Raw genomic sequence first — 26,270 nt, forward strand, 5'->3', positions numbered from 1 at the left:
ATTTGATTTTCTGAAGTTTATTTTGGGCCCAGGTTTTTGAGGGGGAGGATGTCCATCTCTCCCTCACTGCCTTTTGTTCCCCAGCCATCTAACCCTAACCCTGATTTTAAGTCCTAGCATTTGACTTTCCCAATCTGAAACCAGGCCTCCACAAAGCCTTGTAAAGGAAGGAAATCCAATTAGAAGAAAAAAATCCTAATTGCTTCCATTTAAACATGATCTTTCCCTGTTCAGGTCTGTGCGAAAAGAGCAACCATAGATGTTTATCTTTGGACTGCTGGTGGTCTGCCGAGTTGTGGGCTGTAAGATCTGGGAAAGCCACTTAATAGTTAACCACAGTGAAGTTCATTGTGTCAACAGCATACCTTCAGTAAGCTCATTTTCTTGTAAAAAAGAAATGTTCCCAAAATGTCCCCATTTAATGGCTGAGAAATACAACACAGAAATACATGATTTTGGTTGAATTTCATTCAACATTTGGGGTTTGCAAGTTGTCTCTAGAGACTGTAAAGAGCCTTTATTCGACTGTTTCATAATAAAGGAAAGGTAAGAGTGCACTTATCAGGGCCTGAAATCGTCATTTCTCCCTAGAACGGTTGTATATTTATCAAAATAGATGATGTGGTTTATTAATGGCAGTTTATCATTTTTGCTTAAAGCTACTAGAGAGCATAGAAGACTGATTTTAAGAACTTCGAAAGTTCAGAAATAGATTAAGCCAGCCTGTGTAACTATCTGGAATAACTTTTGGTGACGTGTTTTTGTATGTGGTTCAGAAGTCAGAGGACTGCAAGTTTAATGTGCACTGGCCCACATTTCCTCATTAAATTAGCCAAATTTATGCAATGTGATGAATCTCACATTTTGAACAAATATTAAGCATAACATTCTTGCATATCTCGTGACAGTAAAAGGGTCTTGTGTATGCATCTAACCAGTTCTGAATACTAATTGTAACAGTTTGGGTGACTTCTTACAGGGCTGAAGTAGTGTGATGTCACAGCATAGTGTGCTTCAGGTGGGCTGTTTGTTGGAGGTGGGATGCACTAGCTAGTGCTCATTGAAATTGCATTCCATATTATTATGGCTATTCAGATATTGCTGGCACTTGCACTTTGGTAATGGTAACGGATGTCGTACTTTGTGTACTGCTGCTGAAGCAGATGCTACCAGCACTACGCAGAATAAAGATGCCTGGCTTAAAGATTATTTTTATGGTTTACTATCAGTTGCTGTACAGTGAAACTCTGATAACGATTACCATTACAGTAATGAACTCACAACTGATGGGAGAAAGACAAGCCTTTTTCCTATGTAGCTTTATTTCACAACTGTGATTTTCAACAAATTTACTGCAATACTTAAAAGGCTGTTGAGATGCATGTCATGGAAAACTGCCCTCACTACAAAAACTACACCCAACAAAATTTTTGCAATATGAAAGCTTTCTACACCAAAATGGTTTGTACCATGGTGTCCAAATACCAACACACAATTTTAACTTTCCTCAGAAATGCTTTCTGTGATCAATGCCAATGAAAAGCAAAGAAGCATTCTAAAGAAGAAGCATGCACACAAGCAAATCTATTTTCTGTCTTTAAATATGTAGCAAACTTATTTTCACAAGTTAATTTTTCAAAGTATTGAATGTTCATCTTCAACATTAAAATTTTCTAAGCAATCACTGGTAAATCCTAAGCAGACAAACTCCTACTAGTAAAAGTTGATTAAATCTGAAATGGCATAACCACACAGTAAACTAAAGAATCTCCCATAGAAATAATGGTTTTAAACAATATTTTACATACAATTGTTGCAAAAAAAATGTGAGAACACTGCTTGTAATTTTTTTGTGTGTAAATGTTGCTCTATTCAGTTGTGAGCAAAACAAATCTTTTGAAATGAAAAAAAAAGTACACAGCACAAGATAGCTGGATGTCCTCCAGAATTAATTTCTCCCACTCTTAGACAATGTGAAGCATAATTTGAAGGGTTATCCCTATAATTGGGTGCAAAATATTGTTTCTTATTAAACAAGTGTTTTGAAGCATTCCAACAAGTTAAACTTCCGCAAGTGACTTGTACAGAAAGTGATGCTAGAAAATGTATTACATCACTGAGCTAAAATTTATTAGTTTTTCATCTGACCAGCTTTAGGGCTACGACTTACAACACCGGCTATTCTCTAAATAGCATCCACAGTTGGCAAGATCCTTTGTTGATAAAATACATTTCATTCCACATGCAAACAATGTTACAGATATCCTTAAAATTGTTATTCTGTTAGTGGTATTATACTTAAAGATGGATTGATGCCATGGCATGCAGACCGACATTTCACATTCACATATACTCCTCTGTTCTTTGCTCCAGCCTACACCGCAGTTACACATGACTTAAAGATTGTTTGGATGCAATTTTCACTCACAGATTATGAACTAAGATCTGAGCAAGTGAAAGGTGTGTCCTTAATCAAGGCAGCTTTCGGCATTTTGCATACAGATTTGGTCACAAATAAAGCAGTCCAACATCATGGACATGGCATGTGAGTAAGCAATACCAATAAACAGCATAAATCCAAAATGATTCTGTTGCACTCTGAATTTAGTTTTGCCTTAGTGACAGGAAAGTTTCATGTTTCCAATAATTAGTCATCACATGAAATTTAAATACTTGCTGCATAAGATAGTTCCAATTTCTGTTAATAAACTTGTTATAGTTACAATGTTAAGTAAACTTACACCATCTATAAATGGTCTTCTATTTACGGTTAGTAACATTCATCTTGTGTTTGATCATGAGGTTATACACAAAGAAACTATAACTAACGTTTAAAGAAATGTAAATATTTTCCAGCATTTATTTCACAAATACAGATACTGGGCAAAATACAGTTATCAATGATTAAAAAGTATCTTGAGCATATGATGTAAACATACTAGTCTCTAATAAAAGGTAAGGTCAAAATAACTTGCATCAATAGTTTCTCAGTAAGTAATTTTAAAAAAAGAGACAGTCAATACCTTGATGTACACAGTAAACTGCGCATCCTTACTTTAAAGCACTTCTGGTTGTCAGATTTCAAGATTGAAAATTTGAACAATTTTCAAATTGTCTATGGTCTTTCTGGTTGGATTGTCTTCAAGGCTACCCCCAGTAAAAATCAAAACTGAGCTCACAGTTGCCGATAGGTAAGAGGTTAGTGTTGTCATAAGCTTTTATATTAATAGTTTGGTGGTTATATGATAAAGCTTTTGCCCTGAATCAGAAATGTATAAATTTTAACATGCAGGTCTGAACCACTGTCACAACTTTCAAAAGGCTTGAAATTAACTGAGAATGGAAATGTGTTTTTAAGAAGTCCTCTATCAATTTCCTCCCAGACCGGTGACACCTAAACAAACTGCTACCATCACATACTACATATACAGTCAACATCACCCTAAAAGCCATTATACTAGTTTTCAATGCATTTGCACAAAATCATTTTCAGTCCGGCAAAAAGACAATGTCACAATTTGATATGGTATGAAAATGTACAAAATTCCCTTTCAGACTAATCTGTACTACTTAACTTGCTACAGACTCATTACGTGTCCCCTTCACCATTTTTTTAGGGAAAAAACAATTGGACAAGAAAAGCTAAGCACAACCACACTGTGACACAGTTAATCATCTAGATATTTTTGTTAAATAAAAGTAATTAGTTATCTAATTTTCAAAACATCAAGTAAATGATTACTATAGTAAAAACAAAACTCTAAAGCGCTAAAATAAAACCACAATCATACATCATGGCAACCTGCCTCCTGAGCCCTCCTGTCTGTATTGTGCTCTATTGGCCAAAACTAATTTTTCCATTTTTTAAATTGCATTTTGAATTGAACAGGGAAAAAACCAGTTTCTGACTTGTGCTCAAGCAATGTTAAACCAACATCCACCACCACTGAGGAACATGGCAAGATTGGATCAACTTTGGAATAAAACAGAACACAAGTGTTTTACAAGTCAATCACTTTTATGGCATCTTACTAATTTTGAAAAAAACAACATCACAAATTACAACAAAGAAGTGCACTAGCTATTCAGCTCTGCTATCGACAAAACATGTTGTGACCTCATCACACCCAGCAATAAATAATACAATAAATGCTCTTCAAAAATGAACTGTCTTCGCACAATATCATCAAGCAAACAGTGCTGCAGACAAGGCAGGAAATATAGACATAATCGCTTTCTTCAAATCACATTGTTTTAACTATACAATTTGATAACAATCTGATAGATTTGTTGAAAATTTAACAAAAATATTTTCAATAATAATTTCAAAATTAAAAATGTAATTTTAGTTGATATGAAAAATGTAGAAATAGACATTATCAAATGCTAAATTCAAAATGGCATAAATATAAGTCAAACCAGACAAAGATATCTAAAGGTTCACCATTTCAGTCTAGGTTTGGACTTGAACATCACATAATGCTTACTGGGCACAATGGATGGGATTCACATTCCACTTCAAAATAGATAACGAGTGTTTCTTCCATAACAGTTTCTCACCAAAAAATGAATGCGTTTCATTTGCTTGGACAAAATCACATTAATGAACACAGTTTACTAAAAAAACAAAACGTGAATGCACCCTGACACTAAAGAAATAAACCACTCTCTGCCCTGCTGCAACAACATCCATTCTGTGGTAGAAGAAAATCATGAACTGCTCTGCTTCCCCACTGGTTGTGCTTTAAAACCTCATTTTGCTATACCCAGCTTGGCTTGCAGGAACTTAGATGATATCTTGTTGGCATTCTTTTTGAGATATGCGTCACCCTGATGCTTCTGCCAGTCTTCTTCAAATTCATTCTCAAGGATCTCTGCCCCCTTTTTACGAGTTAGACCCGTCTCCTCCAAACTTAGTTCACACATATTGATGTCATCTGCTCCTGCAAAGTGGGTGGAAGAGAGATGTCAAAGAGTCTTGAAAGATTATTGTCAGCACTGTATGTAGTGCAAACAACTAAGGCTATATAATGGCGAGAACAGAAAGACGAGTAAAAAGACTTTAGGACAGCCACCATACATCAAATTGTGCATTGAACTGTTTCCGCATTTTTCTTGTCCCATGTAAATCCCTTGTGCAGCTTACTCAGTACAAGAACTTCTGTAAGCCAGCGTCACATTCATAAGAATCAGGTCTGATTAACTTTCTCTTCTGGAACATGAACAAAATTATTCTGCATGAATTAAAACATGTATACACACACTTACCTGCAACAAACAAGATGGGTGGTTTATCAGGGTAAAGCTCCATCTGGCGAGCAATCCAGGTTCCATCAAAGTGTGCATACCACATTCCATGCTTGTTGTTGTCACGGAACTCATCAGATGGCCGCGCAAAGGGAATTTTGAAATAGCGCTGTACAGCATTTTTATCCTGAGTGGGCACTTTTTGCTCAGGATGAGCAGCGAATGCTTTTTCAGCTGCAATAAAACAAGCTTGGAAAATAATTAGTGTAAAATAGCATTTCAATGGTTGCTTTAGAAGTGCTTATACCTAAAGATGATTTCACACTAAGAGTACAGGTGGGGGGAGAAATGGAGTACCTGGAAAAAACCCCTGATAACAAACCTTGTAAACCTCACAGAATGTCCCAAGGCTAGATCTGAACCCAGGATCTCTCTATGCAGTGGTGACAAGCAAGTGTTTTAACTATGATACTGCTAAGTGCCCCTATAAAATAATATTCCTATATATATATAAAAGAACAGTTTATATTTACACTAAAATGAAAAAAAGGCAAAACAAACAAAAACATCTAATGTATATTAACACAGATGTTGCTGAAACAGAAGAACAACAGTAGGTACATACCAGCATCCTCTACAGCTTTTGGTGCTCGATGCTCGCCCTTATCAGTACGTTTTTTGTTCTTGGACTTCCATGCGTGGTATACTTTTAGACGACGATGGAACTCCTCACGGCAGGCATCCAACAGTTCCAGATCTGCAAGGGATGGCAGGACATTCTTTTATTAGACTGTGGTACATGCTCAACTACTTGAAGTGTATAGGCTTTAGGGCATTAAGGAGCAGTTTTGTGATCTGCGTTCTCGCTGTTTTGAGAGATATCAGATTTCCTTCGAGATTTTATCTAACATACATATATGACAAATATATATATTTTAATAGAAAATCTTAAAATTTGTTTAAAAATACTACAGTCAGCACATAACAGTGACCTTCTGCAATGGATAACATTTCTAAAAATGTAACCCATTCCTGATGCTAACAAGCCAAATTTTTTCAGTATTCAAAGTCGAATAACTAGTGTCAGACTGGAATAGCAATATTCTTGATGCATTAGGCACTTTGTTGTTGGTCATACAAGGGTATAAAAAGGGATGATTACAGTGTCTGAGGTCACTAGGGGGGTTCAGAAATAAAAATAGAAAGTGAAGTAAACAGATTATTATCATGCTTGTTTATGTCTGTTAATTAACCATATCAGTTTAATATTAAAACATGTAATTAATGGAAAAAAAAACCCAAACAAACCAGTGCCATCGTTATGCACTGCAAAATAAACTGGAATTGCTAGCTTACCACAAGATGTATTAATGGCATCACGAAGTTCAGCATACTTCCATTTGCTCAAGTCATACTTCTTGTTAGCTGCCTTCTGCTGGAATGCACGAACTGCCTCCGATCTAATGAAAGAATTGGTCATTTCTAGTTTTACACACACTTCTAAAAAACACTACCGCCAACAACATCAGTATCATTGGATGCGTACAGATATAAAAGATGACATTTCTACAAAGTAAGAATTCTCTCATTTTCTAGCTACTTATGTGCCTCAGTCAACTTAATTAACTCTTTTAACCAGTCTCCTTTATTTATTATTTATTCAAAATAGTTTTAAGTTTAACATTTTTAAAGAATTTCTTGAATTCTGAGGAAAACCTCTCAATAGATTTAGATCCTATTCTGAGGTACACTCTGCTGAAGTATCAAAAGAGAATATAACAGAGCGAACATAAAGCATCAGTAAATAGGAACATTAGCTCCAGCACTTTTAATACAGTGACAGAACAAACCTGGGTAATGGGGGAGGAAGAACAATGTCTTCCACCTGATTCTGGTCCTCCATGGCCAGTCTCAAGGCCAGCTCCCGATCCCTGTGTTCTTGATCCAGCTGAGCCTGTCTGTAATTTCACACACAAATAAACACATCACCAAGTCATTTAAATAACACCAATAATCGTCCACTAAACTAGCAAGATTCTCAGCTACATCAACAACTCAATGTAACAATATCTGACCTTTCAGCTTGTTCCTTTGCCTGTTTTGAAAGTTCAGCTTTCATTGCTTCCTGAAAAAGTACAAGCACAAGTCCAATGAATGTCTGTGAATGCAACTGTACAATAAGAATGCCACATTCTCAGAAATCTACATGGGACTTTAATGCTAACACAGCATTTTACATAAGTTCTGACAAAGGTAGCTCAGTAGATACATATAAATGATATTAACAGACTTGAATAATATCAGACTTTATCCACAAGCAATTTTTATGACATATTCAAGACAGACACCCAGGTCTGCTTTCCTCCAAAATAAACTAGCCACTCACAGCTGCTTTTCGATCTTCCTCCTCCTGCTTTTTGCGAGCTTCCTCCTCTTTCTTTCTCTTGGCTTCCATTTCTGCTTTACTGAAACCCAAACCCCAAAGGTAAACTATCTCAGACTACTGCTTGATGATAGTAAGGTAGCACAATTAACTACCTATAATTTTTGCAAATCTTTACTGAAATTTTAAATTCAAGTGTACTGAATTGTATTGTACACATATCTGATGGCTTAAAAAACGATTTGTAAAATGTTAATAAATCACCACAGATTAAAAAGTCTGGCTCAGACTTTAAAATAGAGAATAAAATATGTTAAAACTGAAATGAACACCAATGAAAATGGAAATAAAAAAATGACAATTAGAACTTACAGCCGTCTTTGTTCTTCTTCTTCCTTTCGTTTCCTCTCTTCCTCTTCTTTCCTTTTCCTCTCTCGTTCCATCTCTTCCTGCACATTACCAGAGATGGTATACATTAAGTGCATGTGTCTACGATAATGTTCTGAATGATGAGCCACTTTTGAATAGAAAGTTACACAAAAACACTATTTTCAGGTAGTAAATTTTTTTTTCTCAAGTACTTACCAAATGACATGACACTATTTCTTCTTTATACCGCACCAGATGACATGATTATATGAAGAATAAATAACAGGTGGGAGATGTGGCACCCTGTAAAAGATTTCTGACATGCCTCAGTTTAGCTAGGCTGCAGATCAGGAGGTCACTGCTTGCCCAGCTATGGTGAAGTAGAAAAGGAGTAAGTCAGACGATTCATTCTGTGATATGCTGATCTTCCAACATGCTTCTGATTGCCCTATGTCGCCCTGATGACTGTTTTTATCCTGGCTGCTTCTGTCTGTACCGTTATGTTAGCCTGTTCCTCCCACAAAGGTAGAAACAGGATTTGCTCCTCCTTCCAGATGTAGAGTTTTTAAAATAGATCTGCAACCTGGGTAGGTAAGGAGGCAGATGGAGCCATCTACCCAAAACTGAAAACAGGTAGGGTCTGTGGAAAAAGCCTGAATTTCCTAAACTGGAATGACTAAAGTGACTGTAACCACAAAACAGATCTTCCACGTAAGAAGCACAGACAAGGCGGTGGGGTATATATTCAGGTAGGTGAGCACCCACCAAAGGTTCCAACAGGTAAACAGTAGACAACACACTGGCCATGCACGAGACTGGTTGGTCAGGAGGTCAGAAAAATCTCTCTTTGATCATACACAACCCCAAATGGTGAAAGGTATTGGACACCATAGCCCAACAGCCCTTAATCGTGAAGGATGCCCATTCCTTCATGTTGAAGAGCCAAAGAAGGAAGTCTGCCACCTGAGCCAGAGATGCATCTGAAACTGTGGCAACTAGAAGGGTAAACTCCACTTAGTCATGTCATATGGTACAGAATAAAGAACAAAATTATAAATGTTGAGCAAAAGACTTTTGAACCATTTAAAAATTCATAACAGCTGAACAACTGGCCAAAAGGTATGACTCATTTCGAAAGAGTTCAACAAGAAATTCCCTTTTCTTGGCTAATTACAAAAAAGCAAAGTTTCTTGACAAACATATATGCTATTTAATACAAGCATAGCCTTTCCTGATGCCCACTGATACCACAACACTGCATACCTGTATTTTGCGCAGTCTTTCTTGCTCTTCAGCATTCTTTTGTTGCTCCAGCTGTTTCTTCAATTCAGCCAGCTGTACGTCAATATTGGTCATCAGAGTATTTGTTGTGCGTGACATCTCATCTCTTGTGATATTTGTTGTCTACAAAGAAAAACAGTCGCAGCATATATATTACATCAGCACACTATGGTCCCATTTTTATGTAATACAGATTTGTCTTTACCCACCCACTTCACTTAGCCAATATAACAAAGGTATGCCCAAATCTTTACACAAGTCTTAAATGTACTAAAAAATGTAGACATTCCGAATACCCTATTGTGCCTGCAAACAGGTGGGAAGTGACAAGTTTCTCAATGTTCACGGCTGCATTGCACTTAATGTATGCTTTGCATAAGGAACTTTCTTTGTTTCTTTTTTGCTTTGTCTTTTGAATGCAAACATTTTTTTCAGAATATAAATAAAGATGCATTACTTGTACATGTAAAAACTGTAAATAGTTAATGCAGTCATCCTTGCAATTCATGAGCAAACAAATCAAAGAATGCTCTATTGCAGAATGACATTTTCTTCTTCAAGAAAATAAGAATACAGCCACTGTTTTTGAAGATACAAAAAACACAGTACCACACTCACCCTTATCTTCTTGATGTAAGCTTCCAGTGAGGCTTCCAGTTCCCGGACCTTCTGAGTGGCCTGCTCCTTGTCCTTTTTGAGCTGACCCACAATCTGGCTCATTAAGGCCAGCTGTGTCTGCAGGGATTTCACCTTCTGGATTGTTTCATACCTATGGAAAAATCACTGGTTAATGCCACTCTGGTCATTTTATATTTAGATTTATAGTAAAAACATTCTGGATTGTTTCATATTTATGGAAAATCACTGGTTTATGTCACACTTTCTACGTCATCTAATACTTAGAGCAATAACAGATTTATACTAATAATTCACTTAATTTATGAACATGAAACAACTTTGACCAGACTCACTTTGGCCTAAATCTGCGGACACAGAGCCACATTCGAACCGACTTCTGGATCATGACAAACTGCTCAGCACGGTATCTGATCTTGTTCTTTACTGCAGCCAAAGAACGTAGAATACAGCTTTAAAGATAGCAACAATGAACATTTAAATTTGTAGTAACTTCACTTTACAAGGGTTAATATGGTACATATCAGCTTAAAAAAATATCATGAATTGTCCGCTTGATAATTTTCCAATATTGTTGTGAGTGCTGAATATTAACAATCAACAAAAGATAAAATCTGTAATTAATAATTGCTAAACAATATTACACTCCTGGTTCTCATTATATGTTTAAAATATTATGCCTTTTACAAGATGCAAGAGAGACTAATTCTATTAGAAAGAGAGATAAACTAATAACATCTCTATATCAAACACTTACACTTAATGACAGAAAGGGCACACCACTGCGCTTTCTTCCAGCGTGAGCACAGCAGCCACTTCTTCACCTTCTTGACCAGCATGGCCAGGTTCTCAGGGTCACTTTTCATGATCTGGTCAAACTCTGCAAATTTGCCAGGTCGGAAGAACACCTTGGTCAAACCAAACTTGAAGTCTTTGTCATCCAGACCTAGGGCTTTGAACAAAGCCTGCAATTGGACAAGATGACACACATGAAGTTTAAGCCAGCATCATTTATTCTGTTGTACTATAATATTCCAGAATTTACTGGGAGAGCAAGAAAACCAAGACACCTCACAAAGTTTCCATTAATATCTAGTCAGCATATGCTCGAGAGGGACATGAACTTGGTGGAATGCTGCAAAGAGCAGAAAGAAATACAACAGCTAATTCAAAGCAATTATAAATGTCAGTGACGTGATTTCTGTATCAAAATAAAATAAGGGTGGTTTGGTGGCAGAAGCACTTGTTATCAGCATAACAAGCATCAGATATTCTGGGCCCGCTGTCCTCTGAATGTGGCACCTGTCCCTGCCGCCAGCTGCTTTATAGCGATAACCCTAGTTGCTGATCTGCCTAGAGAGGTCACCCCACAAATGGCAGATACCTTGCAGAAGAGACGAGGATCCAGGCGAGCAATGTCTGCAGGCATATACTTCTTGTACATGGTATACAGCTCTGAGAACTGTGTGCGTGATGGAAAACCTTGCTGCATGAGGTCCAGCACTGACACCATACCTGTTAGAATGTGCACCTGGTGTAAATTAAATAATCCAGAACAGACGCCATACCTGTTAGAATTTGCAACTGGTTTAAATTGAGTGGTCCACTAAACCTACTTCAATGTTACTGTCATGTGGTCATGAACAAGCCCTATATCCATAACAACCAAATAAATTATACTCTTTCTTTGCCTTCTTCTCAAGCTGCCTTACTGAGAGAACAGTAATTTTTTTTATGGTCACAAATGCAGCAAACAGTAATTATATTTACCGTGATGATTAACGCGTGGGGATCTCTTGTTTAGAATTGTTTGAAGTTGATCATTTGACCTGCAGTTTGGTGGCTGCTGGGATCACCGCGCATTGAGCGTATCTCTATGATGTGGATACTAGCGCGTTATAAAACTACATCATCATCATCATCATCTCAATGTCATCAGTGTATTACTCAAGAACAGGAATCTAGACAAGACACTTTGGGATGAACAGACCTGCACACTGCAGCTGGCTCAAAATGTTGGCTCCCTCAAACAGGTGGTCAACCATCTTGACATTGGGCTTGATGCACCGGATAAAACTTGTACCCTGAGTAGTCCAAAGCAATGATGAGGTTAAAATCCCATAGAGTTTGTATTTACTAGTTCTTTTTTAGTTACATCCAAATAAAGAAAAAGCCACCTGGGCAGTATATATGGCAATTGTAACGGCAACAGTTTTGGCTATCGTTGGGATTTTGTACATGTGCATGTGCGTGAGAGAGTGACATAGAAAACGTGTGAGTGACAGAGACAAATGTGTGGGCACCTTACGTGGATGCATACACCTGTAATTAGTGGGACAGTGTACAATGTAACAATATTAGTTAGATGTATCATCAGTTAGGAGCGTTATAATTTATGTGTATGAATACTTACAGTTGACTTCAGTTTTTCCATCAGCACAACCAACTGCTTTCTAAATTTGCTGCCCACACTAATAAAGCTAAGTTTTCCTGCGTTGGCCTTGCTGTCAGCAAATAAACGCTGCAAAAGTGGGTTCTTGCTGTCTTGTATGAGGAATTCCAGAGAAGCATGTAGTGCATCGTTGTTCTTCTCAATGAAGAGGTTCTGGGCAAAGTTATAGCATGAGATTAAAATGACTGATGTAAATTATGATGTTAATGTAGAATGTTCAATAACAAGTTTGACAAAACTCACAGTGTGATAGCAGACAGCACCAGCAAAATGCCTGATGAGGAACCCTTCATCGTCACGGACATCACGATGAGACTTGAGCTTGGACTTGCGTGGCACCTGTTAAAATTATACAGTTTAAAACAAAATCTTTCCTATGATGGCATAAATGAGCAAAATAATAAAATTTATCACTGCTGTTTAACAACCTGACTACCCATTAGCCAATGAATCATGTTATTGCATGTTTCATGCCCTAAAAAAAGCTAAGCTATAAAACATGTGGCCACAACTTACACAAAAACATCCCCATATTCACAAATCAACTTGCAAGTGCACCCAAATTAAATGTTAGGAGAAGCTACATTATTTAAAAGTGATTACAGAGAGACTTGACACTTTAATTCAGTGTAGGCTCACACCCATTACTCATGACTGAAGAGTGGTAGAACAAGGTTACAGGAACAGAGAGAGAGAGAAAAAAAAAGATATTATTTACATACACTAAGTCTGAAGTGGTTCTTGTTGCGGGAATGTACTTCACTTGTGAAGTGCTCAGGTCTGGGTGTCGGCAACTTGCTCTCCTCGTCAAGCAGGTCAAAAATACCCTGAGATTTGGCCTCAATCAACTCTGCAGTCAACAAGAATAACAAAATGTTTACATCGTCTGCATTACCTCCCCTACTCTACTCTTTAGGTCCCTGGTTTTCGAACGTGATACGTGTACCGCTACAGGTGGTAAGCAAGTACCATGAGCCAAAATAAATCACTGTCACTAAATCACATACTAAACACTGGTAAACCTAAGACTAACATATGTATTCCTAGGGGTAGGGTTGGGAGGTGGTACTTAGTCAATTTGAATTTTCGAAAGTAGTACTCCTCTGGAGAAAAGTTTGAAAACCGGGGCTTTAGGTCACTTGTCTGCTGAATGACTTCTGAGTAGTATGGTAGCAAGACGTTTGTAACCTTTTGCAGGGCTTTTTAAGGTACCCATTCATGCATTTTTTATTTATTAGTCATGGTTTCCATTTTAATGTAATAAAATTTACTTTACAAATCTATAAAAAGATGGTGTACAACCATCTAAACGAGTCTTAAGTAATCCTTGCTTATCGCAAATAATAACAGTTCCTACCAATGCAGTCCTGGTTGTCTGTCCATTCAATGCGTTTGACATTTAGTCCTTCTTTTTCATATAAAGCTTGCTCCTGAAAAATATAGTTACGTAAAATTTTTGATATGTAATGATAATAGTAAGGACAAGTAAAGATGAGCATAAAAGCAAAGGGAAAGATTAGGGGTAACTCCTTGCAAAGACACCCATAACTCACAGAAAAATTTACATAAGTGATCCACATAGTATAGTCATTTTAAAAAAAAAGAGAGTGCTGTTCTTTATTGCTCAACCTGTGTTTATTCATAGGAACAAGCACATCAAACTCTAAATAATTATCTAAAAACTCTAATCACCTCTTTGAGAATACGCTCATTGAAGAACTGCTGCAGTTTCTCATTGCAGTAGTTGATGCAAAACTGCTCAAAACTGTTCACTTGGAAATATTCTAAAAAGAGAAAGAGAGGCCCAAATGAACAACATGCATTCACATTCAATTATGTAAACATCCACATATGCACAGTTGCACACACATCCATATACTTTCACACATATGAAGTCTGTAACAATCTTTATATACTGTCAAATGAATGCAGCCTGTAACAATATCTCCGTTTTTCTCCTCTGCACACACATGTTTATATTCAATTTAATTCTAAAAGAAACCCCTTTAGTCACTAATCTTACCAAAGCCAGCAATGTCCAGGATTCCAATGTAATTGTTTGAGGAAGCAAATGGGATGGCTTGATTGACAGACTCCACAATGTAGTCAAACATGCGTGAATACACAGCCTTGGCAAGTGCATCACGAGCACTTGAAGCCTCACCCGTCTTCAAGGGTACTCTGTACAGAAACAAAACCAGTGAGTACTATTAACATAATTAAAACAAAATATTCAATAACAGAAAAAGTTCACAATCCCCAAACTCCACACAAGTTTTACTGAACCAGCAAAGGCACTTTTACCAGGACTCATGAACAAAAATTAGTTGTATATAAATTATCCCTAGACCTAGCATAAAACCAAACATTTCAAAAAATGCATACAACTAATGCATTGAATGACCATTACAGAGCTCTGCTACATGCCACAACTCTGGCTCAGCAATTTTGAATTAAAAAAAAGAGTGAAGCACTTTGGAATTCAAATTCTAAAGAAACTACACTTAGGATCCACATCTACTACATACTTGATCGCAGTCCCTTTGGTTCCACCACGTGTAGCTTGCATGACACGGGAGGTCAGCGAATCCCTCAGCTCTTCGCGGTCCACCCCCAGGAGCCCAGCAGCAGTGGTCAGCGAATCCTCTGCTCCAGCTGTCACTTTGCAGCCCCCTTTTAATGGACCATTCAATATTATTTTATGGACCATTCACTATCAGCTACAGTTGCATAAGAATAATCTTTTTAATGGATTAAATACTTTAAATCATGATTTCATTAAGACGTAAAATGATTTATCTAATGGATTCTCCACTCCTACAAAAATTAAACTGTCTTAGACTTTATTCCCAAAAGAAAAGTGCAGCAGAAGGCTGGGGTTTCCTTCTGAAATGCTGGAGAAATTCCTGTGCATCAGAATACTTTATAACATAAAAACTCATGGCTGACCTTTAGCATCTTGGTTCTCCTCAAACATAACATTGCCCAGGTGAAGTACTGCAGCCACCAGCATGAAGATAGCCAACTTGTCTGCATCACTTACACCCATCTTAGACATTGCTTCATTGCACACTTGGAAGTCTCTAACATCATCAATCACTGCGTCATGAAGACATCCAAGCTTAAGGTACTGTCAAAGAAAAGCAAGAACACACTGACTATTCTGGCTACACTTTATACTTTCATTCCTCAACTTTATAAGAGCAGATTTATGTGGGTTAATGCTGGATTATAAACACTTGTGACAATTTGTTGCAATTATTTTTTCAGTATATAAACAGATTTTTTCATGCCCGGTGTTTTGCTATCAACAAAAGTAAATATATTCTGGGTCACCCTTGGTCTATACTGAAGGCACCATCACTACCACAACAACCCTATATCTCATTTTTTTCCTAGTGATGAAAAAATTATTTACAATTAGTTATCTCTGAAATATGTACATATTCACAACAAAATATCATGCAGTTTTGTGTCCACTGGAAAAATGCTCCAAGTATTAAAATACCTCTAAGTGACTGTAAATGATCCATGTACAAATATTTCTTTTAGTTTGTTTTAAAAATAGTTAAAGCTGAAGAAATTAATTCACAGATAATTAAAAGGAATTTATGCACTGAGGATCTAATAATCATTTATAAATGCTTTATTTGCAGACCCATTACCAAAGTCTACTCAAGCACAAACACTCAGTCTGACATGCTGTCTGCAGCTGATACCTTCAGCAGGGGTGCAAATGTTTTAGCAGCATGCATAACAATTACTACCATCAGTGAACGAAACAGATATACAATTATGCTTATTTATTCTGACACAATTTTCAGAATGCACACTCACAAACCACCACACCGAGTTATCAACACAGTATAATGGAGAACTAACCCCCTGTTTATTAGCAAGTACTTTGGTTTCAAACTTAAAATAGATAGTTCCTCAGATAAATATAAATTTTTTGCACCCCCCACCCCACCCCTAAATTCCACCAAAAGCTTTTTTGAGGTTTATATAGTTAGCACCTTCCTCTCCCCTTCAATCCCTAAAACTAACCGTAACATGACACTACCACATATATCCCCTAAACTTTACCCAATCCACAAAACACTAAATCCAACAACTAAAACTGATGACTACCGTTTGGGTCCTCAGTTTACAGTATATACATGTATGCTAGAATGTGCACAAATTAACACCCACCTAAGCATGCATGCATGCACACAAACATGTTGATATCCATATATACTAATAATAAATGCAAAATTTGTAAAGCGCATACTCACACTTCTAAGGAGTATGCTCTTAACGCTTAAGAAGAAGAATGCAACATGGACAGCATACGAGGGACAGGAAAACAAATAACATATGAATTATAAAAGAATAAACAATAATATTAACAAAAAATAAAATGAAATTCAGAAAAACACAAAGAGGAACCAAATAACAAGAACAAGAGCTGAGAGTAACACAAAAGGAGAAAGGAACACAGTAATCCAGGTTTACAGTGAAACCAGGATTGAAAGGGTGGGTTGAAGAGTGATGTGGGACAGCAGCAAACGTATTTTAGTTCACAAAGTATATGTAAAACTTTATAACGAAGTGAAATATGTAGAAAAGACACAATTACCTTTCCCTCACCAGGACTCCAAAAAAAAAAAAAAAAATCATGGATAAACTAGTAAAAGCTTTCAAGCATCTTTGTCACCTCAGCTTACCTGTTGACTTTTCCTATTATCATTCAGGGAATTCTCCGACTGACGATTGCAAAAGTACTGCGTGTTGCCCCGGTTCAAATACTACACGAGAGAAGACAACTCATCACAATGCATACACAGATAACCCACAATCACTGACAGGAGAGAGTGCTCTTTTGTGACTGCCTCAACACAGTACAGTCTCAAGTCTAAGTGAATGTAGGGGAAATAAAAATGTGCTTGGCCAGAGATTCAAATTTGCTACATGAACACTGTAGGATTTTAAATGGTTTCACTTTCTTGCCATTCCTAAGACTTTGAGACTGACTGAGAGGCAGTAAGTACTAATAGCAATAGCAAGCAAGCTGAGCTCTTCAACAGTATCACCATAAGAAACTTGTTGGGCCATTTCAGAGTATGCAAGAGATGGAATTAACTTCATTTAAAAAAAATACCAAAATTTTTTGGTACTGCTGATTCTTTGGAAAGAAAAGGATACATAGTTGATGTTTGATCAACTGGTTGCTAAAGGAATGGTACTTCACCTAAATTGCTGTAACAGTTTATGGAGATATTGGGAGTTTTATGTATGTCTGTCTGCTGTTATCAGAATGTAGCAAACATTTACTGCTTTCTTGGTTAGGTTGTTCCAATGCTACAGCTATGTCAATTTCAAAGATGTTCCTAACTCTGCTTGCAACAGCCAGATAGAAAAAGTGAAGTTAAAGCCTATTACATAACAAATGACCCAACATGTTCTCTACACCTGTGTCATGCCAAGGCATCAATATAAACAAAATATGTGACCTAAACAAGAAACCAATTTGTATGTACATATCTATTAAGATTACACCACTTAGAAAAAATAAAACCACAAATACTGTACAACTACAAAACTGCACAATGTGATTGGGCAGTGTAATAAATTTATTACATATTTACACACAGTGCTGAGAATGTTGCCATTAAATGCAAATCCTTATTTATGTTGTAACTGCATTTAAGATACATTTTCAGCAGCTTGGAAGTGAATTCCACATTTTTCTCACTATGTAAAAATTAGTAACACTTCATAAAAAAATCGCTTGACAAGAAACATGGGTTTAAAAAAATTAGGCTTACTTGAAACAATAAACAGGTAAAGTGAACATTAATAATTTAATGAAATAGTAAGATTTTTTTTTTAAAAAAAGGTGCTTTTAAAAAGTCACTGTCAGGCTTAAAACTCTGTACAACTGTCAGCAGGCATATCTCTATTAAGATATGTTTAACACAATAAAATTTAAGAATATGGCTCATTCTACAAAGTGCCAGATTTTTCTTACACCCTGACAAGAAAATTCAATAAAACAATTTAATTTATTTACCAACAAGATGATAATGCAAAAGCAGTTGTAACCAAACCTGGAAGCGATCAGGAGGAGCTAACTTAAGTTTCTGTCTCAGATCTTCAGGGGCACCAGCACACAGTCGGTAAAAGATGTGGTAGTTGCGCTCATCTTTGCTCTGACTGCAAACGCGTGATTTTTCTAGCAGGTAGTGGGATATAAAACCACCACACACAGAATTCTGTAACATATTGCACACAATGCTGCTTCATAAATCTTGTTTATTATTATGTTGAATTGTATCAATATCAAAGAAGGCATATCAGAAAATTTTATTTCCACCCCAAATGTGAAAAAGTAAGTAACAATGTGCTTTTACCAAAAGCCAGTTTTAACATAAAACATGAACATAACAAGTTCTGCAAGTCAAATACAATGTACTGATATGATTATCATAATCAAGGTAAATCTTCCATTACAAAGTGTTCACAATGTGAAGCATCCTTTTCTAAAGGGAATTCTGAAAAAAGAACAAGCACTAGCATACTTGCTGCCATCAATAAGAATGACTGCATAGTCTGAGTTTCATACCGATGACAAATATCTGCTCAATCCATCCTCTTACCTTGCCATCAAAGTGGATCTCAACAAACTTGCCAAATCGACTGCTATTGTTATTTCTGACTGTCTTGGCATTTCCAAAGGCTTCCAGCAAAGGATTTGCTGGAGAAAAAAAAACCAAACAAGTGCATGTAATCATTTGAATGAAGATAAGCTCAAGTGTACTGAAGTTATACTGGTTTATGGCAATGAGCTGACACTTCAAGATTTGTATGTACACATGCATGCACAAAACAATTACAACATACACAGGCAATGGCAGGGTGTGTGTGTGTGTGGAGGGGGGGAAGGGAAATGTGAATATCTGTAAACTATTCCTATCTCTTGTCAACTGAGATTTGAAATGCTGGATTACGATGCAGTGAAAATTGTAAGATGAATCCCCCCCCAACCCACCAAAAAAAAAAAAGATCTGATGTGTTTGTTGCACTATATACTGTTTATTTAAGAAAAAGGCACATTTGCACTTTAACATTGTTTTTTAAAGTTTATTCTTAATTCATGTTACAGCAGAATAAACCAGGCACTATATTTGGCCTGAACAAACAAGATGTTTCACTGAGAACTGTATTAAAATGGCAAAATAAACTTTTTGAGAGTAAACCAGTTACTGAAAAGTTCTGAATTACATTAATTCAGCCACACTCTCTAGTTCAGCTGATGTAAGCCATCTAGTCCATTACTGTTGTAGCCCATGAAGACAAAACTTTATAATTCAGTATGCAGGTTTTCATAGACCCAAATAACCGATTAACTATGCAGTGCACTGAATATATATAGTCTAGAACACATCTGCTTCACAGCTAAACAAAAAACTCTGAATTGTAAAAGAGTTAACAGAAGTCCATGAAGTTTTTTATTTTTTAAAAAATTTCAAACATGTACAATACCTGATACTGCACAAGTTGAAAAAATATAATTTTCAATTGTTGAAAAGTGATACTAACACTCCAGAATGCGCTGTTCAATAGGTCCTGCATGAGTGCCCCAGTTTTCTGTCAAGTACCGCAAGATGTATTTCGTGGACTCGGTCTTGCCAGCACCAGACTCTCCACTGACAATGACTGACTGGCTGACCTTGGTGACTTTCATGTCACGATATGCCTTATCAGCTGCCAAAAGCAAATATTCCCCCCAAAGTTTAGATTTAGCAGAAGAGGATTTAAGTAAAAAAGTAATTTATTACCTTAGCTTGTAAACAAGTTTAATGTACAATGACACAAGATTACATGCACAAGGGCTTCTATCAAGGGGGAAAAAACTATACAGCAAATAAGGGTTTCAATCTACAACAAGAGTGCAAGGTCTTGATGTACTAAAACAATAATGGAAATAAAAGTTGCTCAAACAAAGGCAGAAAGGTAATGGGAGTGAGATCAATGGAAAACAAATTTGTCAATTGCTGCTCCTTATTAAAGAAATTATCAACAATGGGGAAAGAACTGGGAAACTACGGCTGGATGAAAAGACATCTAGTTCTTAAAGCACATGCCGTTTGAAAGATTTTCTTTTACAACCAGCCATGACCTACATTAAATACCAATGCAGTCAAAATATCCATACATGCATGATACAGTTAGCTCAAGTTAGTTCAGTTACATCACTGAGTGGAACAGCAGATAACAAGGCTTTCTTGTTTTTTGATTTTTTCCCCCTCTCATGTGTTAGTGTTAAAACTGGGCAAGTAATATTTCAAGTGCAGGAGAATGATTTGTTTTCCAGTTATGATAACATCGCTTTCAATGCTTCATATCCATGTCATTGATGGTGTCTATAAAATAATGCAAATGCAGACTTTATCTGATCTTGACAGTTAAGCTTTGGACCAATGATAACAAAGCACATTTTAGCTTACCAATTGCATAAACATGAGGGGGCAGGGTACCCAGTGATTTCCCTTGGTACTTCTTGATTGTGGCTTGGGTATAGAGATCAGGGATCTCAAAGTAGGGGTTGATGGCAACGAGGATGTTTGCTGTGAAAGTCTGACACAAAACAGGAATGGCATTCCAGGATGACCAGAATGCATGCATATTCAGTCATTACTTTCTTGGCTTTAGACACTCTGATACAGACGTTCTTCAGACTTTGCATTAAGCCTTTCATACAACACTGTCAGCGATCAAAGCAGTTTCATTATGCTCCAAGTGCATGCAACCAGTAGGAACAAACAGAAATTAATGCACACATGCATCTCAATAATTATCTTACAAGATAATGCTAGAACAAAATCTATTTATTCAAAATAAAAAAAAAATGAAAGCATGACACTAAACAGACATTCATACAGGAACATGCAAACACACATGCTTTTGTTTACACATACATGCACATAAATGCCAATCTGCTCACACATGCACAGTCATACAGACACATAAGAATGTCACAGTTTTGAAATGATGACTGTGATCATTGGCAGCACTTTGAATAGATAACACCCTAGCATTTCAGTGTTTTGAATACCAAAAAGTTAGAATATGAAGCAAACTAATTTCAACTAAGTGAAACAATAACAGGAAATTTATTTCCCCTTGTGTTAATATGTCTACGTAGGTTTTTTAAAATGTGAAATTATTAGAATACAGCAAAGACATATAGAGAGATACAGAGTATCTGCATGAGAATATGAGTTCATAAAATTAGAAGTTTTTCTTTAAAACAAATTTTGTACGCTCTTTTTTCTCCAAATGTATTATTTTTCACCCCTGCCCCAATTAATCCAACACAAACCCACCTACATACAGGCAGATTTCAGTAAAAAAAAAAAAAAAAACCCCACAGAATCAAAGAAACCAGTAAGACAATGGTTTGTATGAAATGTCCCGATGAAACTTACATATATCTGATTTTTCATGTAGCGAATTCGGATGTTATTCAGCAGAGTTGCTTCATTTAGGTACATCAGAGCACCTGTCCAACACGAAGACATTTAAGGACAATTCACACAGCTAAATAAACCTGCCATGCCATGTCAAAGTACAGAATGTCATTTATAGCATTCACATTAGCCTTTCCATCGCAATTTTACACATGCAAAGTTTGTCAAAAATATTTTTTTTCAAACAATTACCAAATTCTGTTCTGCAAATAATGCATGTATTTATTCTAACAACAATTGGTAGTCTCTTGGCATTATAATTATACTATTGAAAATTGGTGAATCACTAGAGTTATGGTGTCAAAAAATACAGCGATAATTAGTTGAAATTATTTCTGCCGTTATTAACCAGTAGCAATTTATCATTTATGAAGCTGTGACCATGTTTACTCACAGTTGTCATCACAGTCTTTGTTGTCATACTCTTCTGCTGGAAACGTGCGATCATATAAGGAATTGATGGTCTGAAACAAGGGTAAATGAATGCATTACGTTAACAGATGAAGAATGAGAAACTGAGATTACAGATTTTAGTGACAAACGCTCTAATAAATAAATCATCTTGATTTACTCACAGTGCCTGGAGCATCAAATGGTTCGACAGCGATGACATCGGAACCAATGTCCACAATACGACCAAGTTTGAAGCCATCAGTGGAATGGGGCACCCAGACTTTCTTACCCCCATCCATCTTCCTGCTTCAGAATGGTGCCTGAAAAATGGTACACAATACAAGTGATATGCAACCAGATGAACTGAACATTAAAAAGAATCAACATTTACTTTCAGGAACGATATCTATTAAGTGTGTTAATCAAAATCCATCAAGTTTGTTATAAAATTTCCATTAGTGACAGGCAAACATATAAAAGTCTCCATATATGTTGGGGGAATAGTCAGCCCAGAGACAAGATGCTCTTACTTTGCACTTAGCTGTGGAAACCAGGCATAACCTACTTTGCTCCATACTTACATTTGAGGGAAAGTTCAAAGTTGGAATTGAAATAAGTACAAAGTTTGCTCTGCATTGGTGTAATGCTTTTAGTTCTGACCAGTCTAACAGTGTGATACTAATACTATAAATGTAGATGGAAAGACGGTACACACAACAAGGAAAATCTGGAGCTTTGCCATGTTTGACTTCTTAGTTGAAGAATCAAATCCCTAGCAAATCTGTTTTATTTTAACTGTTTTATTCAACATTTTACCATGACAGATCATGACAAAATTCTCAATAATACAAATAATCTTTATTGTATTGTCTATAGCTGAAGCAGGAAGAGCTGCAGTTGGTAAGGTTTGGGCATTCCAGCTGTAATCTGACTTCTCTTATGATAATCCTTCAAGATACGTGTGCACACACACACACTGTGTGGGAAAGGGGAATGTGAAAATCACTTTTATAGACAGCTAATGACATATAGCACATCTCACAGAGAGAGATGTTTGAAGTATTTGACATATCTCATGCATATCTAACACAGTATTTTGTAGAAACCACTTGACACTAAAGCATCTAATTTAGCTCAAGTGATAGCTTTCTCAAGCAGGTCTCTTAACCCATTTTATGTGTTTAACAAAAATATGACGTGGGTAAATGAACATGCACAGGACAAGAAAAAATAACCACAGAACTTTGACTAATTCTTACACCATCTTATGCAACATACAGCATAAGTTAAAAATCCCAAACAAATGGAAAAGTCAGATGCATACAAATACAAGTGGCTTATTTTGTTAGGCTTTTGGGCCCATTCAAAAAGATAAGTATACAACACATTACAGGGAAAATATATAATACACAATAGATGAAGAATATCTTTAGCATGGAGAAGCGTTTCTTTACTTTGTTGCTAATTATTAAAAAAAGAAAGGTCAGACAGTATTATTTCATTTTTTGTTGACATCAGCATCAGTAGTTTAAAGTTATTCAGTCTAATGCAATGAATTTTTTGGAATGAAACTTTTTCTTAGATACAAGACACGGAAATGAAACTCATCCTTGGGCACGTCTTATATTATTGTCAAAATATATTAAGGCATAAAAAAAGTCAGATACATAAATAGAATCAATGCCCCTTTCAACATAATTATCAGCAGGAAGGAGTGCACCTTTCTGGATGTACTTTCGGATTTCAATTGAATGAAAATGCTCATTCTCATATGTTGGTTTTTATATTTTGCCTTGTTTTGTTAATATTATGCTCGAATCTCTTCCATGCCATAATGACCACGTCCATGACATTAAAGATGTCAAATGCTTCTCTCTTCCTCATATATACACACAAATGGAAAGTGTGTTACAAAAAAAGCAGAGCTGAGGTGAGAGGACAGGATGATGGTCATGACACCTCTGAAGCCTCAGACTGTTGTGTTTGACTGGGGATGGGCCTTCAAAATGCAAACAAGGATGTGCACACTGCACTCTCTACCTCTTGCTCAAGATAAGATAACTTAGGTTGCTGTAAACTCCACACTGCAGGTGATCTTGCCTCTAGCATTTTAGAAGATAGCTCTCTTTGCTTTGTAAAATGATTTTAACTGCTACCTTGTGGAGGCAAAATTGCAAATGATATAAAAACAGGTCTGCTACAATGCCTGCTTTTATTATAGTCTGAAAGCATTCTTATTAAGCAGATTAATACATATTACCTTAAAAGCAAAAAAAGGCACATGAATCAACTGTGATGTGTTTATACTAATACTGATATAAAGATACCACAAAACATCAACAAAGGAAATGATATGTATACTTTCTAATACAACTGAATTCTGAACATCTTTCCAACATTAAAACTACATTTTTTTCCAGTTTATATCTACATTTCAAGAATGACCTTATCATTTAAGTGGCACAAAGAAATTTAAAGAAAGTGGTTACAAACAATGTCATTCAGCATATGTTTTATGGCTTTAAGTATGGTGCTGTCAGGGTTATGTTGACACAAAAGTTCATGAAAAGCAAAGCCAGCAAGGCCACGATAGTCAACTCCCTGATTACGCATGAACATAAGTGGATTTGGCTTCTAGGAAACACCCATCTCTCACAAACACACAGTCAGTACAAAAATAACCCAAGCCAGCGGTTAGCTGGCTGAAATGTCACCACAAACCTGAGTGATTTCTATATGGTTCTAGTGCTTTACAATCTGATCTGTTTACAATCTAGGGGAAATAAATTCACAGCCTTCCTTTCTTTGTGTGTGTGTGAGAGAAAGAGTGAGAAATACATGTATATTCAACGATCCACATGAGCATATGCATTCCTTGTGTGCAATAAAGTAAGACAAGGAAGTAGGTAAGAAAGAAGCAAAACTGCAGAGAACAGAGAGCTTCTCATTGTATTTTTAAAAATTAGCATCATGTTACTGTATGCTTTACATTTCTTTGTTACACTATACTGTTTGCAAATGCTGAGTCAACTTTACAAAGCTGTCAGGTCTACGAGGTCTCTTGTTTAAGTTCCCCAACCACTGAAAAAGGCAGTACTTGGGAGAAAATAACATATTTGTAAGCACTAAAACTATGAAATAAATGTGTTTCTAACCTTACCTTTTAGCATTATTTTTAAGCAGTTGCCCCTCCTTTCTCACTATTAACAAATGCACAATAGATGTCTACAGAAGACAATAAAAACTGCATCAAAACCTTAAAATTTCTGAGTATGAACATCATCAAATAAACTCAGAAAAACCATCTTAAACACAGCCTCTTTGTCCTATTCCCCCAGACCTATTGACTAACATACTGAATAAAAAATTCCAGAGCAGACATCAACCATTTCATCCTGTTGCCCCTGCAATTTAACCCCTACAGGTTTTATTTTTTGCTGCAGCTAAAGTGAAGGCAATAAACACACTCAGCAGTTCGCCATACTGGTTAAACCAGATTTTGAAAGTTGCCATCACTGGCTGGCAAGTTTAAACAAGAACAAAGCAACAGAATGACAGAAAATGAGGGGCCACATTTGTTATCACTAACCTCATATCCACCAACCTGACTGCATCAGCAAAAAGAATAACTTACACAATGAATAGAAAGTCTGCTTATCAAAGTATACTAGATGTCTTTTTGAGGCTAGTTAAAACTTTTTTGGTACATGTTCCTAACAAAAGTATGTTTGCAAAAAAAACCAAAACAAAACAACAACTATGTTACACCTTTAAACAAACACACATTTTTTTAAGATAAAACATTTCATTTGCATCTTAAATACAAAGTAAACAGAAATAAATATTTTAGTTTAGTACTAGTTACTGGTAAAAACCTTCATGAAGAGGATTAAGCTTCACAAACTGTATAACAATAACTGCAATTCTTATTAAAGACAACACCTACCAAGTGGTGTGTAAGAGGTTGGTCGAAAACCTGGGAGAACAATGCAGT

General features: G+C 36.3%; 1 protein-coding gene across 4 annotated transcripts in view; it reads right to left on the reverse strand.

The window, feature by feature from the left end:
* Window positions 1–1,302: 1,302 nt before the first annotated feature.
* Window positions 1,303–26,270, reverse strand: part of LOC112565761 (unconventional myosin-VI-like) — a 28,405-nt gene continuing 3,437 nt past the window's right edge. For 2 of the 4 annotated variants that reach the window (XM_025241496.1, XM_025241497.1), the window contains 30 exons: window positions 22,459–22,596; window positions 22,278–22,347; window positions 21,842–21,915; window positions 20,861–20,990; window positions 19,953–20,117; window positions 19,010–19,107; window positions 18,461–18,625; window positions 17,078–17,158; window positions 15,318–15,498; window positions 14,897–15,041; window positions 14,392–14,549; window positions 14,061–14,152; window positions 13,726–13,798; window positions 13,091–13,218; window positions 12,612–12,707; window positions 12,330–12,521; window positions 11,907–12,000; window positions 11,301–11,431; window positions 10,674–10,881; window positions 10,252–10,342; window positions 9,899–10,049; window positions 9,263–9,403; window positions 8,003–8,079; window positions 7,634–7,712; window positions 7,323–7,372; window positions 7,098–7,205; window positions 6,604–6,707; window positions 5,873–6,004; window positions 5,269–5,481; window positions 1,304–4,943 (listed from right to left, as the gene is read on the reverse strand). In XM_025241496.1, the coding sequence (XP_025097281.1) occupies window positions 4,753–4,943; window positions 5,269–5,481; window positions 5,873–6,004; window positions 6,604–6,707; window positions 7,098–7,205; window positions 7,323–7,372; window positions 7,634–7,712; window positions 8,003–8,079; window positions 9,263–9,403; window positions 9,899–10,049; window positions 10,252–10,342; window positions 10,674–10,881; window positions 11,301–11,431; window positions 11,907–12,000; window positions 12,330–12,521; window positions 12,612–12,707; window positions 13,091–13,218; window positions 13,726–13,798; window positions 14,061–14,152; window positions 14,392–14,549; window positions 14,897–15,041; window positions 15,318–15,498; window positions 17,078–17,158; window positions 18,461–18,625; window positions 19,010–19,107; window positions 19,953–20,117; window positions 20,861–20,990; window positions 21,842–21,915; window positions 22,278–22,347; window positions 22,459–22,575 (3,735 nt within the window). In that variant the 5' untranslated portion in view covers window positions 22,576–22,596 and the 3' untranslated portion in view covers window positions 1,304–4,752. Of the gene's footprint in view, window positions 4,944–5,268; window positions 5,482–5,872; window positions 6,005–6,603; window positions 6,708–7,097; window positions 7,206–7,322; window positions 7,373–7,633; window positions 7,713–8,002; window positions 8,080–9,262; window positions 9,404–9,898; window positions 10,050–10,251; window positions 10,343–10,673; window positions 10,882–11,300; window positions 11,432–11,906; window positions 12,001–12,329; window positions 12,522–12,611; window positions 12,708–13,090; window positions 13,219–13,725; window positions 13,799–14,060; window positions 14,153–14,391; window positions 14,550–14,896; window positions 15,042–15,317; window positions 15,499–17,077; window positions 17,159–18,460; window positions 18,626–19,009; window positions 19,108–19,952; window positions 20,118–20,860; window positions 20,991–21,841; window positions 21,916–22,277; window positions 22,348–22,458; window positions 22,597–26,270 lie in introns of those variants that run through there. The other 2 variants (XM_025241498.1, XM_025241500.1) reach the window with 2 other exon arrangements.

This window comes from Pomacea canaliculata, linkage group LG6 (genome assembly GCF_003073045.1).
Source record: "Pomacea canaliculata isolate SZHN2017 linkage group LG6, ASM307304v1, whole genome shotgun sequence".
Lineage (NCBI taxonomy): Eukaryota > Metazoa > Mollusca > Gastropoda > Architaenioglossa > Ampullariidae > Pomacea > Pomacea canaliculata.